This window comes from Necator americanus, chromosome II (assembly GCF_031761385.1).
Source record: "Necator americanus strain Aroian chromosome II, whole genome shotgun sequence".
NCBI classification, from domain to species: Eukaryota; Metazoa; Nematoda; class Chromadorea; order Rhabditida; family Ancylostomatidae; genus Necator; species Necator americanus.
In genome coordinates, this window is record NC_087372.1 from 11595173 (window position 1) to 11613531 (window position 18359).

Here is an 18359-nt window from a genome sequence, read left to right on the forward strand (position 1 = left end):
GGTTGACATCAGTGTCGAGTGCTTTCATCGAATTTCATCTGGAAATAAATATTTCACGATTTCGTAAGGTGTAGTAAAAAATAGGAAGATTTTGAGGAAGTCAAGAAATATTTTTTTGATGCGCTTCCTTAAAGGCATCATTCCACGAATCTGAGGTGGTAAGGATTTCAGGTGGAGTATTCGTATACGGGATAACAGATTATGGAAAGGGGGTGATTCCGTCTATTTCTTCCTAATTGCCGTAAAAAACTGCCCGGAAGATGCTGCGCTGCACAAGGCTGGCGTGCCCTAGTCGAACTCCTTGTAGGAAAAAGTGCGCCAGAATGCCCGAAGCCGTATCTTCCGGGTCGTTTTTTACGGCACTTAGGAAGAAATGGACGGAATCACCCTTTTTCCATAATCTGCTATCCCGTATACGAATACTCCACCTGAAATCCTTACCACCTCAGATTCGTGGAATGATGCCTTTAATGAAAAGTGCTAGAAGTGCACAACAATTGCCTGCAATAGTTTTTTTTTTTCCAAATATTAATGTTCTCAAAAGAAAAACTGTGAAATTACAATAAACTCATTGAAATTGAATGAAACCAATAAGAAGATCATATATATTTATATATACATCATTTCTATGTGAGATTCGGTTTCGTGGTCATAGGTCTTTCTCGTTTTCTCCATTGAAATTATGTGAAGCCCCCGATCGGTAGCAGCAAGCGAGGGAGACTCCAAGAGTTCAACTGCACCTTCTTGAAGTCCTTCTGACCTGCCTATACAGAGTGGCGAAAAGTTACGTGGGCCATAAAAAAAGTTTTGTTCGCAAACATTTTAAAAATTTAGTTTTATAAAACCAAATCATTTCATAATAAAAATTTTTTCGAAGTTGCTGTCATTCGTCTTGATACAGGCGTTGGTTCTTTCCTTCAACGTATCGTTGGTGCGGCGAATCATCGATTCGATGAAGGAATGGAGTAAAAAAAAAGTGGATGAAATAAATCCTCGAACAGAAAGTTCTAATGGGATGAGATTTGGGCTGTTTGTGGGCCATGAATTGTTCGACAAAAAAGAGCCGATATTGGTCTCCAGGAAGAAGATCGTTGTTTTGGTTCATGGGTTTTAGCCCTATCCTGTTCAAAGATAAAGTTGGGACGGATTTGCTTCCATGGGTCACAGCTTTCTTGAAGATCTCTTCTTGATAGACCTAAGCATTAATTTTGACAAAGCCAAATGTCAAGCGCACATAATTTTTCGCCATCCAATACTTATGGCTAGAACTTACTAAATGATCCAGCATACCATCAGTCTGAAGTAGTGAGGGAAACCCCATGGAAAAACTAGAGATGGGGTTGTAGAATGCAAGATAAGGGTTGATCCCGTTGACCTCTCCCTAATCGTCCCAAAACTCGGCGTGTGTACCGCAGTGGTTCCTACCAGGTACGTTAAGGCAATCTGTTCATTGCAAACTATTCATTGTTTTTTAGTGCAACCTATTCATTGTTTTCGCTTGAATGGGGAACCGACAAAAACTCATTGGCTTTCGACCGCTGCGCAAGTGGATGCGGCGCGTGCACAAGGACGACGCGTTCCAGTCGGAATCGTCGTGGAAAACAGAGTCTTCCAACTCGTTTTTTAGGACGAGCAGGGAGAGGTCAGCGGAACCACCCTTGATCCCGCACTGTACAACCAAATCCTTGGATTTTTCAGTGGCTTCTCTCACTACGTCAGATTCGTGCCATGTTGCCTTTAATACGAACTTCTAAGCACAAAATACCTCAACCCACTATCAATTACTTCGTAGCACGCAAGGTTTGTTATTGAACTACATACGAGTGACAAACAGTATTGACAAGGAACCTTGCATGTGGAAAATAACCTTGCATGAGAGCGAAAGTGAATAGTCTATGTAAATAAAATATGACGCAGGATGCAGTTGCAATGTAAACATCCATCGCTTTCGTTTCTTCGCTTCTTCTTCAAAAAAGTGACATAAATAAAATATCTTCAGCTCCTTATTAGCTATACAAAACAAATAGATTGGTCCTGCTGATGCGTTGTTTTTGATGCTGGAACCCCGTGGAAAAATTAGAACAAAAATGACTTGTTGTAAGATTGGTGATTCGGAGATTTTGCGTGTACACGAAAATCCAAGCCGATCCATAAAACATGCTTGGAGAAATACTAGTGTTACAGCGGAATTCTATAGGTTCCCAAGAATTCCACTTTGAAATTCCATCTCTCCTCTTTTTCTGACACTTATCCGCTATTTGCCGATAGTCGCAACTCTCTAAGCGTCTCATTAAATACATGGGACCCGCAAAATCTCAAAAAAAGTTAATTTCGCATTTCTTTAACCGAACCTTTGTGAGGGAATGTTTTGTTTTGTCAAGAGAAATTTCAGAGACTATGCCCTTAACGAACAATACAAAAAACTCAAGAATGCACAAAAATAACTGTTCAGTTTAAAATCAGTTCAGTGAACAAAAAAAAAAGAATACAAGAATCCTATGAGAGTAAACAAAAAATTCTCCCAGAATAATTTAATGGTTTTGTTCTGTCGGATGCAAAAGGATGTATTCATCTACAGGTATTTGGTTGTTATCCACGAACAACACAACAACAACCAGTCTTAATTAAAAATCTGATATCAATTTTTACCAATCGTTTTACCTTTAAGTTAAGTTAGTTTAAGTTCCTTCAAGTTTTTCTCTAGTAGTCCAAAGTAAAAAAAAAGAAGAAATCCCTAGAAAGAAGAACTCACCAGTAGATTTACGTTCACTTTCGGTGGCCTCATTGGATCTCGGCCTCGGAAATATTAGCCAAATATAGTATCCGAAGAAACCAACACAGAAGTTGAAGACGATGAAATGGCACATTGTGATCGTACGACTGGTGGTGAGCAGTTCATCTTGCATAGACCTATACGGTAGAATCCATAAAATGTGTAAGATAGTGGAGAAACGTAGACGTGCTCGAGCGAATCCTATGCACTGACTGAAGTTGTTTGCAATCCTGGTGAGTCACTTCTAACGTCAAGTATTCAAACACTAAAGTTGCGAGCAAGTGAGTCAACATCTCAGCGACGTCGCCGACGGACGTGAAAGACGTACAGAGAGAGAAGAGAGGTGCCAAATAAAAGGAAAGGAATGAGGAACGAAGAAGTGACTGCTATTTTCCAAGAGTGGATACTCAACAGCTTCAAACAAATGTCGAGTGGCCAGTAAATACTAGTTTCCCAAAAAATCCTTATATCACTTCAGTTTGACTGTTCGAACGTTTTTGAAGCAATCACGAATTTTCCTTGAAATGTTATCGAAGAAAATAAATAATTACACAAATAGGTTACATAAGAGAAAAATAATAGTGTATTTTGCAAATTTACGTTTTCCAAATATCATCCATCAGTTTCAACTTCAAAAAATACCCCTAGAATTATTTGTGAAAATGTTTTTCTATTTCTGCCAATTAATTAGGTTGAACACAATAATATATGTAAATTTCCCAGAACGATTGTGCGTATCTACACATGGGGAAGAGTGGGTTTAGATAAGAACGGACAACAATCTTACCAGCTTCACACTTACGTTTTACGATAGTAGCGAAATGTTGGATTATTCTGAACAACCACCTACTGAGTTTTAAAAATGCAGACACATCATAGTTGAAATCTATTCAAATAAAAAAATAATTCTAGGCTTTATTACACCTGTTCTCACATGAAGAGATCAGTGTTGAAAAAAAATCGACAACATGATAAATTAAACTGAACATGATAAACTTCATGATAACTGGTGAACATGATAATTCAAACAAATAAAAATTTCTTAAACTAATGAATTATAAAGAGGATAAATAAAATGAATTATAAAGAGATTATAAAGAGGATAAATTATAAGATATGAAGTATAAGTGTGGAGGAAGGATATAGGATGAGGAAGGAAATACATTAAGGTGATATCACGAAGTAGAAGAAGATTCCTATTCACTTTTTATTTCAAATTAAATGCTGCATTGAAGATAACATACAGAGACCTCAAAAGAATTGTACTGCGCGAACATGTTCCCTTATTTTAAACTGGCGCAAGAATATTACTAAGTTTTCCACAATTTATATTTCGAAAGTTAGAAAGTAGAAATGCAGTTTATACTTTCTCTAACAAACTAAACGGAAACATCCATGACTGATCGTGGAACTGCCCCACTGTAACAAAAACCAGTGACTTTATGTAGTTCACAAGCTCAGAACAAATTCATTTTTTTCCATGCAAAAACTACAAATTTCAATTTTTCTGCTCCCCAGGTAGGCAATACATTTGAGAAAGAGGACAGGGGATCCTTCTTCGCTATAAAAATTGCACGTTATGCTCGAAATAATGACGCGCACCTGTCATCGCTGTCGTCTGTCCCAGTGGTGGAAAGCAGATTTTGAAGACTAACACTCGACATGTCCCGAAACTACAACAAGTAGTTTGATTAGTAGTTTTACTTTCAAAAAAAAAAGAAAAGAGAAGAAAATGCCTATGCGCTTCATGAAGAGATGGAGTGTGACATCTGTTTTACTGATAAAAAAAGTAACACTAAGTTGCCTACAGCTTAGAACAACTGCTGGGAGCTGTTTGCGTTCGTCAGACAAGCGAAAAAAAAGAGGTCAGAAAGAAATTTTGCTAATTCCGTTTACTAGTCTAAAATAGTTTCTGGAACGATCAGTCATGCTAAAAAAAATATAAAAGTAGTGTAGTATAATTGTAGTAAAACGTGAGATAAAATCACTCCAAAGATCGATGTCTTTTTAAAATGCTAGATTTTTTTCTGCTAGGGAACTTCTTTTAGAACTTTTGAGAATTTTTAACGAGAACAAAATGTCTATTTCTTAGTTCTCACATATAGGAATTGAACAAGAAACAGGCACATTGGTTTTTACATAAACTTTAACTGCCGTTCTTGAATATTTTCCAGCAGGGAAATAAAGAAGCTTTCCTCCACTAATATCAAAATGCTAGGACATCGACAGAAGGGCACAAGAGTTAGAAACTGTCTAAATGAAGTCGCAAAACCCCTACAACCCGAAGATACAACAATGTTCAATGGCGAAAAAGCGTTTAAATGTTAGACGTATCTAAAAGAAATCTCGTTCTTTTATAAAATTAAAATGTGGTAATTTTCTTGAGGTTGCTATTATTACTATTTTTGTTTTTTATTGCTATTTTTGCCAAGCGTGTAAATTATTTGCGATGTTCAATGTCGGTGAATTTCTGCTGTGTGATAGGTGAGCCCTCGTTGAAGAAGAATAACGTAATGTGCAGTTTAAAACTGACGTGACACAAAACGACATAACCCTCCGGTGCTGTAAGCCTGACTTCTTCCGCACTTTCAATCTTTTATATAAAAGGATAAAGTCACTGGAGTATCAATCCACTTGGGATGCGCGGATTTACTGGAATTCGTAATCGTTGAGGTTTTGGAACGCGTATAAAAGATACGCGTTCCAAATCTTTTATATACTCCCGAAATATTTATATGTTTTCTTATATTTTTATTACAGTCAATATGTTATTTTTTTAAACAATTTTTATTATTAAAATCTTGCCATCCTATATTTCTGCACCTAAAAAAAAAGTGGTCATCATTCACGAACTTCAACTTTATAAAATATAAATATATATAATATAATATATCTATATAATATAATATATCTATATATTTATTTATACATATATATTACTACTATGTACTTTATGAAATATTTATTTCTATGTATTAGTAGAATATAAACGTACGCAATGGAAAGGAAGTTTTAGGTAGGAAGCGGTGGAGGAGCAACGACAGGACCGAGCATCTGAGCCGCGGCTCCTGGCCCCGGCCGGGCTGACAGCGCGCGTTACCGCCGCGCTGTACCAATTCGCTCGAACTCCGTCACGAAATGCTTTTTAGAGCGTTTCCGCCATGCCTCGCCAGATAACTGCTTCACTTGCTCTGTCGCGTTCACCACGCGGACACCATCATACCTCGCTCAGGGGTGCAAAACGAGCGAATCGGTAGAGATTAGCTGTTCGGATTGACTCATGAAAGCGAGGAAGGAGCGGAAAAAAGGAAAATTCCATTCCGCTGGTGAAAATTCTTTCCAGAAGAATCTAGAATGTTCGGTAGCACAACAGACGCTAAAAGTCTGATTGTATATTCTAAAACAATTCAATAAATATCGATTTTCTTTACCTACTAATACTCTTTCAATAAAATTTGAATCGCCACAACGCATTACCCTCTTAGAGTTTTTAAAACCACCTATGTCGGCACTTATTGAAGATAAGGATTGGACCGACGAATATGAAAAAGAATGCAGTAGTTCTTAAGAGTACGAACGGACAGCCGACTAATCAATCACATGCTAATCCCGGGACACTCATTTCCTATATCAGAGAGCTTTTAGCATGCACGGCTTTCTTTCTGTTGTCGATGAAACGAATAAGCGCCTCGCCTTTCTGTTTGCAGGAAACACTACATTATAAAAACTTTCACAGTATTGAGTTTTTTTAGTTTCATTCTCCTTTCAAACATTCTTCTAAACATATTTGTTCGATTTGGTTTTTTTAAGTGAAATATTCTCTCAAAATATGTTAAAACCATGCATAGATTTGCAGACATGGAAAATTTAGTCCCGCTGTAAAATGTCTTACCTGTGTTTCTTATTTTGGCACGATATTTTCCTCGATTACACAACTTCGTCGGCGACTTTCTAGGTCGTCTATCGAGCTGTCATCGATGTAACAACTTCAAAAAAATTCAGAATCGATTCTGGTGCTTTGGAAATAAAGAACTGGTTTTTTTTTCGTCAAAAAACGCTTTGGTATCAATGTAAAATTAAAAGAAATAGAAGGAACAAGGAGAGGAACAATGACTAATTCATAGAAGTAGTGCAAGAATTAACATGTTCCAGGTAAAAGCACGGGAAACTATGGATATATCCATATTTTACAAAAGAATATATGTGCATAGATGTCTAATTTACCCAGATACAGGGAACGCGGATGACGTAAACAGAAGGGCAGTTTCGTCAAACACAATTTAAATACTCTTTCCGCGAACTTCCCGGAAAAGATTGCGACAAATGAAATTGTATTTTAAAAATTAGTTACTTGATAGCGCTGAATCTACTGGTCCGGATTAGATCGGAAGGAGTCGGAATAGAACAGGCAGCAAATGTTGTTACCACTTTTTACGCGGAAATAAATTAAATATTAAATTTACGAGGCAAATACTAATATATAAGCAGTCATAATCGGAATAATAAAGGGTTGTGTAAGACGCACATAGCGATATCATAGCCAGGGTGCTAAGCTGATTTACAGGAATCAATCAGCTTTTCTGTGAGGATTATATGATGTGAATCTTGCCGCTTTAATTTTGTTTTCTTATTCATTCCAACTCCGCGAAATGTAACACGCTTCAATACTGATTGTTGCGATGTTGAGCCTATTCAGAAGGAGGAGGAGTAGAAAAAAAAAACGATGAAAAGTACGGTGAAAAGTCGGTGTGCTGGAGAGAGACTATGCATCCACAATAATTCAATATTGTCTAGGTACATTAGCAGTGGTTGGATATCGATCATCTTGGGAAAGAAGCTGTCTTTGCATTCAAATACGTTGAAGATTGTAATGGGAACTCAGTCGTGGACATTCCATTTTTGATTATCTGAATTTTTAGTGCACATATTTCAAGTTAAATAAACCCTAAGGATAGAAATTCATGAGAACTCCTCTTGAACTTAACAGAATTTCTTTGATAGTTATTTTTCGAATACGTTTACAGTAACTCAACCGTTCCCTCATCGTTTTTATTGATCATTTTATATTAACTAATTTGAGAGCACTGGGACATTTTTCTTACACAACTCGTCATGAAACTTCTTGCAACTGCAAACAGCTGTTGTTTTCGCCTCGCACAAAAATATTCATGGAAATAACTTCTTGCTTGCAATAGACCAGCAGTTACTTAAGCTCCTGACAATTTGCGTTCTCCACACAGGCTAAACGTTGAGGGAATTATTGGAGAATTTTTCGATATTGGATTCCTTTCAATAGTAATTTTGCATGCTTTGCAAGTATCACTGCAATTCAGGTAATTTTCAAAAGTATCAATGTATCTGTTTTTTTACACTTCTGCGAACCACGAAATAACATAAAGATGATGAAACAATAAAATTACTTTAAAAAGGTGAGGTTAGGAGCGGTGAAATCCACTTTAGCCTCTTATTTCACTGCTCGAACGAGCGTAGGGAGATCTCCGTCTGCTAATCTGATGCACTTGATGCTTCGGACTCTTCATTGTTTCAGAATGACTGAGGAATTTCGGGATTTTCGTTCCAAGACCTACAATGTGGTTGAAGAATGAAACACCAAAAATACACGAACGCTCCATTCAATATACAATAGTGATATAGTTATTACTGTGAAATTCATATGATTTTAAACCGATGAGAAGGGTTCCCAACTGCTAGTGCCATGAGTTTTGGGAAAACGTTGTGTTCCCCAGGAGCGGACAAGTGGAGCTCATTTGTTGAGGCGTCTTCAAACCGCCTTCCCTGCACCTCACAGTCACTTGATTGCTGGCTTTTGCCCGGACTGCAGTGTGGGATAAAAGGATGTTTTGAGGCACCACAGAAACAGGGAATCCGTCCTCCGAATCCGCCTGCTTCTCAGGATAAAAGGTCGATTTTGGTTCGCAATTAGCTCCTCTCCATGGGGACGCGCCACATAGCCTCGCGGTTAACCGGCTGTAATCCTTCTAGCGGGGGAAGTCCACGGAAAAACTATTGGCGTCCACTCGACAAGTTCGAAAATCGGTAGAAGTGAAGGTGATCAAGGTGATACTATCCTAATTGTTGGAGAACACTTTAAAATGTGTCCAAAGTGAAAGGTGAAGTGTTCTTCAAAGCGGATAGAATCCACCTTCTTAAAGGCATCACTCCACGAATCTGAGGTGGTTTCAGGTGGAGTATTCGTATACGGGATGGGAGACTATGGGGAGGGGGGTGATTCCGTCCATTTCTTCCTAATTGCCGTAAAAAACGGCCCAGTCGATACGGCTTCGGGCGTTCTAGCGAACTATTTCCTACAAAAAGTTCGACTGGAGCGCGCCAGCCTTGTGCGGCGCCGCATCTTCCGGGCCGTTTTTTACGGCAATTAGGAAGAAATGGGCGGAATCACCCCCTCTCTCCATAATCTACGATCCCGCATACTAATACTCCACCTGAAATCCGTAGCACCCCAGATTCGTGGGGTGATGCCTTTAAGAGTCAAAAAGGTGCCTGTGATAAGGAAAAAAATTCTCAAAATTTTTTCAGCGTCACTGCGTATTACGTGAGTCTACACAATTTTCCCTACGAATACAGAAGGTTACAATTTTTTCGAACAAGTCTAGTCAATTCCCCTATTTACTCCGATAGTCATTGGTTTTTTTGTTACCGTTTCTGGGAAGAGAACTACGCAGTTTTACGGCTTCTTCTTGAAGTATTCTACGAAATCAGTGTAGTTATGAAATTGTTGAAATTCAGACCCATCTGCCCAGATGCCATCTGGTCTAATTTTCCGGACCAGGCAGGTGGAAAGGTGGTCGTTGAAGAAAAACTCACATGATACACTTTAAAGTACTTTCTAGAATTCAGGACCGCCAAATAAATTGGTACTGTCTGGACGTCTAAAATTACAGTGAAGGGTACGAACACCAGCCACAAATTCACAGGTCCATGAAGGCACATTGCCCTATAATAACGGTTTACAAAGCCCTCATCTATTCCGAAAGCAGGAAGAGAACTAAACAAAAAAAAAATGACACGAATACTTTCTAGCAACAAAAAAAAAGAAGTTTTTTCTACGAAAATATGAACGCAAGAAATCCCAGAAGCGAGTGAGAAGTGGAAGAATATAGTGCATTGCTGTTCATCTAATAAAATCCGCTAAGTGTCGAACACGCGCTCTCCTTCCCAACACTAATAATTCGCGTTCATGACTACTCACGCGAACTCAACGACTGTTGCTTGAAGTAGTATGCAGATATGGGGGCCAGCATATAGAATATTTATCCTTTCAAGGTTCCCCAACTACATACAATAGAAAAAACTTGATTATACCATTGGTAAAGTATTAAGGAAAATACCAACTCAGAGCAAAATTTTGACCTTTTTCCAGTGTAATTTGTAACAAAATGCGGCGATGTGATTTAATCACAGGTGCCAGATTTTTTTCTTCCCAAAAAGTAATTTAGTACGATTGTAAAGTCAATCGTATTCATAGCGCCTTCGTGTGAAAACTGAAAAAAACATGCACCTATTAAAGTCAGCTCCTCTTTTTGGAGTTCTTAAATTCCTCAATCAGATAATTGCAAAAGCCTCTGAGATTAAAGGTTGCGAAAGCTTCTAACGTTTCCTCACAAAACTTCATCGTAGAGTATCTTGCTAATTCTGTCAGACAGACAGACGGATATACAGGATGTATAATGTGTGAGAATTACCAGAAAGCAAGAAAAGATTAAGGTGATGGAAGTTATTTCATCACAGAATCTGGTCATGGTGCTGAAAAAAAACACACATCTATTAAAGTCAGCTCCTTTTTAGGAGTTCTTAAGTTCCTCAATCAGATAATTGCTTATGGTGCTTTATTGCTTCTTGTTGTCCTGACTACTAGGTGAAATATTTCAGTATCAGTGTCTGACCTTTCGAATATTTCGTTATCCTCACTTATTACCTGTGTTCTATGCAGCTAAATGTCATTTGAGCTTCAATATTAAAGGCTTAAAGGCACTGCAGCACAGTTCTGACGATGTTGGGATCTCTGTGGACAAATGTAGAATTCAGGATGTAGATCACAAGTATGAGCGCGGTGCCAATCAATTCCCATAATAGTCCTTAAAAATGGCTTGGAAAGAGCGTTTATTTTTACGAAGTACATTAAAAAGCGAGATTCTTGTGCACTGTTCGCATACGGGAGCTAGCGGTCGACGATCAGCGAGGTCACCTCAGCAACCAACCCAAGTAAAACTAACGAAGAGGTTGAGGAACCGTACAAGGATGGCGCGTTCTAACGTGCCTCGTAGGAAGTAGGGCGGTTTCCACGCCATTTTCACAACGATTAGGGGGAAATGAGTGCGGCCCTGCTCATACTCGTAACCAACATTCCGAATCCTTGCCTGCCATAGTGACCGAATTTGCCCTTAGTGATGCCTACTTTGTGAGTTTGGTGGTACACTGTCTTTAAAGGCATCACCCCACGAATCTGGAGTGGTGCGAGTTTCAGGTGGGTTATGCCTATACGGGGTCGTAGTCAATGGGAAGAGGGTCCATTTATTCCTTCCATTTATTCCTAATTGGCGTAGAAAAGGCCCGGAAGATGCTGTTTTCTACGAGTTCGATTGGAGCGCGCCAGCCTTGTGCACGCGCGGATTCTTCCGGACCGTTTTTTACGGCAATTAGGAAGAAATGGACGGAATCACCCTTCTCCCCATGATGTACGACCCCGTATAGGTATAAGCCTCCTAAAACCCGTACCACCCTAGATTCGTGGGTTGATGCCTTTAAGCTATGTGTTTTCGAAAGTGTCCTGCCGGAAATGAACAAATTGTTGATCCACTGAATAGTATTTCCGTAGTTGCTATGACATTTATCGGAAAATATTTCTGCAATAAACTGGAATGCTTACGCTTCGTTTTCAGCATTTTAGAAATAGATAGAACCAAATAACGTTGAAATTCAGTAGAGTGATGGTAGAGTTTCACGCTTGAACATAGATAATGAGCGAAACAATGGCTGCATAGCTTCAATATCGAATACAGCAAGGAATAAATATGGATGCTTTCGGTCCAAGTGAGCGAAGAAGTCAACTCCAACTCGCGTCGAGTTCTCTTTTTTAAGAGCTGTGAGCATAAGTTAATATAGAGCTGTGACTTGCCGTTCTCTCTGTCCGTTCGTTCGTTCGGCGCGAATCCTAACGTTCGTTCTTAGAACATGTAATTAAAGTAGCGCCTTCGGAGTGCCTATTGCTGCCTGCTCATTCGCCTTGAACTTGCTCTGTATATCACGTGAGCGAAATGTGGAATTCGATTGTGCAATTAAGTCCAAGACAACACTACTTCATCTAAAAGTCTATCTAAGTAGTTAAACGGTGTACTTTACTAAGTGTTTCGGGATGACCACTGAAAGACTAGTCACTTCAAATTTAAATCAGATCGGAACGATCCATCCGTTTAACTTTAGCCTCTATATCGTTTCTTCAAAATGTTTTTTTTAAATAAAAAACGAGATACCCTTGGGCAATCCCGCCTTGTATAAGCATCCGAGCTCCTGCTGCTTGTGCACAGCCTTGAAGGTGCTAACCCTCAGGGTCTAAAAGTTAAGATTAGAAGCCTAATACGAAACCAAATGTAATTCATTCTAATCGAAAATCTAATTTCCAAATGCTCGAAATTTTCCGAATTCTCCGAATTACTTTTAAAAATGGACGAACTTCTTCTATAGTTTAATTATTAGAAGTCTTCCCTAAACAAGTTTCTATTATCAGTTCTCATGCTAAGATATGAGGAGGAGCTGAAGTGGTGCTGGATGCATTATCAGCGCCAATTGTTCTCCGCCACAGTCGTCTTACGATGTTCTTCAACATGAAAGCAACGAGGCACGTTAGGCCAACTCAATGACGAACTCGTTCAAGCCAAGTACGTAAGCGCGACGGACCCGGACATCCGGCCGAGCGTAAACCGATAACAACTATGTAACATACATATATGTATTGAAAAAATGCAGCCCGGTGAACATTTACCTCCCTCTGTTATCTCCCTCTCTCCCTCTTTTTGAGTACTTTACTACCACCTCCTCAAATGACCCATAGTTATTGTTCGAGCGTTTCCTCATACCTTATTTCATAGGCCCAAGTCAGAGAAATAAAACTTCCTTTCCACAGATGGAAAGGTAATTAATAATTTATTTATTTATTTATTTATTGAAAATACCTGCAGGTGTGCCATAAAACAAAAAAAAACAAGATGGAACAGAGCTCACTAGAATTTCGTCTGAATTTTACACAACAAGATTGGCCCTTCAAATAATTGTGATTGTGATGAGTAAGAAACGAATGTCTGAAAGATTTGAAGGATACTTCATTACCTCAGATATGAATTGATATATTGGAAGAATTCACGAATGAGGAGAGAGGATATTATGTTTATTACAAACAGGTTCTTCTCAGAGAAGATGAATGATGCTGCCACCCCCTATTCTACGAGAGGGATCCTAAAACTTTCCTCCAACCAGCTATTAAGATGATGAGCAATATTAAGAAAAGAATTAGAGAGAAAGAGCTTGAGCAGCCGTACATCAATTTCTTAGCAAATAAAATTGGAAAATGAAGCAGTTTAATCCCAGAAGCCTTATAGCGACTACGTCATTTCTCGTTTAATCTCGCAAATTATTCTGGATATTGAATATGGACGTCGAGTGCAATTTAATATATTCGCATAGTGCATAAGAAATACTTTTCTAATATTATATTATGTCGCAACTTGATGGCTGAGTTAAATTTTTTCGTACTGGCTTTTTTGGATGGATAAACATAATATCGATCGTCTAGTACTCCCAGAACGAAACAGTTTCTCAAGAGACACCTAGCTTGTTTTTTTTTCTTACATCATATTTACAGACAAGTATGCACATGTATATTTAAAGATTTATTTTAAAAATCTATATTTACTTTTAACAAAATAAGGATATTTTGTGTTTCTATATACATTTTATTTATACCAAGGGTCAAAAATAATACATTTTCTCTGCAGATTGAAAAGAGTTTAGTATTTGTTGCGACGAAAAATAGTGGGCAAAAAAAATATACGAGGGCGCTAATTTTCATCGTTAACGGCTAGTATTGGTGTTTGCTCCCGAAATCTGTGCTAAAAATCGTTCGCTAAGGAACACTTATTAGATACGGATATTTTCGCTTTTGAAAAGAACTGTTCTCATCAGCTTTTGTGTTTAGAACTTTGGCATGCCTAGGATAGTACGCTGCTTACATCGTTTGTATGCCCTGTAATGACATTTTCTTCAGAAGTTAAAAGGTTAAATCTGCGCTTTGATTATTTGATTTTTTTTTATTTGATAGATTAGTTACGTACGTGCTAGGAAACATGAATCTTCGCGAAAGGGTTAACAGAAGCAAATCGGGCATATCCAGCACCAACTAGCGTTCCACTCTCGGATTCTCAGCCGCTCAATAGCGCTGATTTTCTCAGCGCGTCTAGTAGATTGCACTTGCATAAAAATCCAAAAGTCAATAATAGAATAGACTGCCAGCTTCCCGACAAACTTTCCCCGTTAGTCTTATGACTTACACTTATTTCCTTAAATTTCGCACTGTTAAAAAATAGCTCTAGAAAAGTCGTGTAATAGATTTTAAAAAAATAATTTTTAAAAATAAAAAGTCTTGTAGGATCCGGAAATGCGGTCGCTACGGGAGCATTGCAATATATTAATAGAATTTTTTTATGCAAGAACGTCGTATAAGGACAGGAGTTGCTAAGCACAAATCAACAAGAAGCTCTTATTAGTACTTTGACAAAATACTAATACGAAATAAATATTTGACAAATATTTGTGCCTCCTAATCGAATAAGTTAGGAATAAACTACATACTGGCAAAGAATTCTGTAGAAGATTACTAATCTTGTGCGCTGCGATTCGTTTATTCGGTGTTTGACGAAGATTTCTTTCACTACCCACCTATACATTTCCTTTTATTCTGTAATTAGACGTGAGTAATTATGAAACAGGAACCAGCTGCTTTATGAAACATAAGTTTCCAGATAAAAAGTGCTGTAACTTTTGGGAAAGAGTCTCTTACCTTCTTTCACTGCTACCGTACTGCACTGAAGAAAAATATTAAATAAGGACCACGTAGCCGTTAAGTTCTATAGCGTCATCGTGACGAGGTAAAACGTGGACGAAACGTGAAAAGCTGGTAACTATGCAGTTGGAAGCAGTTTTCTCGATATAGACTGGATTTCCGCGACATCATGGCGTTTGCACGCAGAGTCCGCTCCACTGATGACGTCACGATAGGCTTTTCGATCAAAAAGTAAAAACATTATCGTCATTGTGCATGAGCACAACGTAAAAGACTTAAAAGACGTAAAAGTTAGCTTTCCTGTTCTGTTCAGATAAAAAGAAGTATGTGCAACTGCTAGCGATTAATATTAAGCTAGATATATTATTTATTATTTATTATTATTATTTAGCGATTAATAGAAACGCTTTAGTAGCATGCACGTATCTAACATTTATTCTGTTTTTATTCTCGAATTGGTCTCACTATTTCAGCTGTGTTATCCTCTCTTCTTCCTTAGATTTGTGTTCATTTCTCTTCCTAACAAATCCTTAATCTCCTCATGATTGGCGGTGTCAGAAAGCAGCGTGTTTCTCGCAGCGCGTTTGTGACAAAAAAGAGAAGTGGCCTTAGGAAAATCGATGAATAAAAGTAGAAGTATACGTTAATAGCTTGAAGAGCAGGTTCCCAAGAAGCTCATACCACGGGTCTTTTGTTCTTTTTTGCGGATAGAAGTAGAAATGTTTGCAGCTTGAGCAATTCTCAGTACTTCAACCCTTTTCGGGCAACAATTTTTTAAGGTTTCCATGAATACCGTAAGTATCTTTTACGAAGCTTGAGACACTGCAAATAAGAGGATAAGGGATAACGTTTCTGCGCATAAATACGCCTAGGATGTGCCAACGCGTTTTACTACAATTCGGAATCGTTGATGTTTTGGAATGCTGTGGAGCAATACAATGGCTTACGGGGCTAGCTGATGTTTCCAGTCAGTGTTTTTGTTCTCCCAGACAAGTCTGATACCAATCTATTGATCCTGGAGGGATGAGAAGATAAATGGGGGTTGCTGCCAATACATTTTAAAACGGGCTATCAAATATAAACGAGCCTTTTATTCAGACAAAATTTATCTCATAGAAAGAATCTGGGTTTCTACAAATTATTTTTCCAAATAATCTTCTCATTTTATCACTGATTTTTTCCAACGTTTTGGTGGTTTCTTCATTCCGTTCTCTCTCTTTCCGTCTTTTATTTTCTCAGGATTCAGATTTAAGCTTTCGCTTTTCAACATCTGCTGAAGAAAATGTGAGAGCCACAATAACCAATCTCTTTCCCTTTAAGGATGTTAAGTTTATATCACTAATCAATTATTGAAAGTGATCAAGTAACTAATATTAATTAATATCTTGCCTTGACTAAACCAACACCCACTCTTCAATCCTGTGACGACAGATCTTTTCATCATCTTTGTTATTCTCTTGTTATTGTGAATGTGTTACTGTAGTCGGCAGAGGGGGAAAAATGTCGTGTAGTGTGACGACTGCTTGCCTTTCTTGATTCAAAAATTCCATGATAAACTTTTGCTCTTTTGTAAACAAACAAAAATTATTCGTAGTTTACTTTGCAGTTTTGATAATTCGTAGAAATCCCACCAGATTAATCAAACTGCATTTATTTTTGACAAAATCTATCATCTTTCTTTCATCACACAATATTCTTTATTTGCTAACACGGTATGTGAGAAAGTTATACGTTTTGATGATATTGAAAGTAATTTTTTTATGAAAAAATGTGTAAAAGCTGGTGCAACAAAGGGATTGACGAAATTCCACGCATGATTCTCTTCGAAGTTCGAGTGTAGATCAGGAAAATGTGCAAGGACAGGATAGCTTGTGTGCTTTCACTCAGCGACACACGTCGAACTGTACTGAGAAATGCCTCCGAAATACAACCAACATTACTGAAATTAGAGAAATTCTGGCATCCTTGCAGGGTTCTCAGGTGGTTGCATAAAAGGGAATTAATCACAATGAACAACATTAAATCATTGCAAAATAGGACTTCATATTGCGTTTTTAAATTCTCGAATCGAATTCTTGACGTCGTTAAAGATATTGTGTAATCGGATGAAAGTGGTTTGTTACAGCAAAAAAAGAAAGATACAGTCTCCATAGTGCTAACCTCTCATTCGGACTCCCTCAAAAATATGACGTCAGCTTACGGTACAAATTGGCTAAGGTGATAATTAGAGGACCCCCGTATAAATAGTGCTGAATGCTTGAAAAATTCGTTGCACAGAAGGATGTACATAACCGATAATGGACCACCTTAAAAATATTCTTTTCTCAATAGTATTGTTGTTGTTGTATGTTCAGCTCTTCAATAAAACCTTATCTGTCATGAGAGGATAATCACCCATTTTTGTGAGCAACTTGATTTTTTCCCCTTTCTCTCTTCTAGTTTCTTCTTTATCAGCTCCATCTTCCCATACATCCAGTAAAGTGGGGTTGAAGGTACATGTTTTCCACGTCTTCTTTCAAATAATACTTTCATTTCCTTGAGAAACTTTAGTCCTGCTTTGTTGCCGAAGGAACTGGGCTGTCATTATCGCCATTCGTTTTGTTCGCTGGTGTTTTCTGTTACCCAAGAAATTCCTTTACCTTGCTAGGCAGTAATCCTCACTGAAGTCAACACCGACATGACTCGGATAAAAGAGATTTTGATCAGTATTCTTAGAAGCTTGATTTTATCAGAATACGCTTCAAAGAAGTGTTTTGCTGAATGAGAAGCAGATATGGTACACCTCCACTTGGACAGTTCCCGAGAAGGAACAATTTCAAATGGTGTCATCGTTTTTGTGAGGAACTTACCTGTTCTACGGCAGAAATCCGAAGACAAAGGCCTTGAACGTGGACGTGGACTGAACCTGATTATTTTTAAGTTCCACTTCTTCAATAATGATTTTGTTCCTTGATCGAAGTTAGTTAGATGTGATATCATCTCTTTTCATGGTATTTGCAGTGAAAACTACTGTTCGCCATATCATATATGTATATATATATATATCATATATATAATATTATATTACGTAATGTATATATGCATAATCTGGGACGCTTACCAGCTATTAGCATTCACAGTACACTGTTACGGGCTCTGTTTAAAATACAAATTAAGACCAGGATTTGTAGAATTTGCTTGCAGCATAAAGCATTGGCAGAACTGATAAAACCGTTGATTATGTAAATGGCAAACATTAATTTGATAATGCATTGATATTCAACAGTTCTGCAGCCTAATCCCCACATATCATAACTTTAGGAAATGGTAAGATCCTTAAATTTGATGGCATAATAGTCCATATCAATCATGCTATATAATAACGCGCTTAGTCGATATATATATATATATACATATATATACATATGTGTATGAATTCAAAATTGGGTGAGACGAGTCCTACGGCGTCGAATTCGTGCCCAGGAGCCAGACAGCTGTAAAATGAGGTGGGGC

At 38.0% G+C, this 18359-nt stretch overlaps 1 protein-coding gene across 2 annotated transcripts; it reads right to left on the reverse strand.

The window, feature by feature from the left end:
* Nucleotides 1–24: 24 nt before the first annotated feature.
* On the reverse strand, nt 25–14192 carry RB195_017554 (uncharacterized protein; the record flags this gene model as incomplete). 2 transcript variants are annotated; one of them, XM_064184598.1, is made up of 5 exons in its annotated part: nt 25–38; nt 2753–2910; nt 4376–4446; nt 9620–9800; nt 14140–14192. In XM_064184598.1, the coding sequence occupies 5 exons, from the start codon at nt 14190–14192 to the stop codon at nt 25–27; spliced, it is 477 nt and encodes a 158-aa protein (XP_064040479.1). The 2 variants fall into 2 exon arrangements, with proteins under 2 accessions (XP_064040479.1, XP_064040480.1); XM_064184599.1 differs by lacking the exons at nt 9620–9800; nt 14140–14192 and adding exons at nt 5769–5880; nt 5978–5994.
* Nucleotides 14193–18359: the final 4167 nt, after the last annotated feature.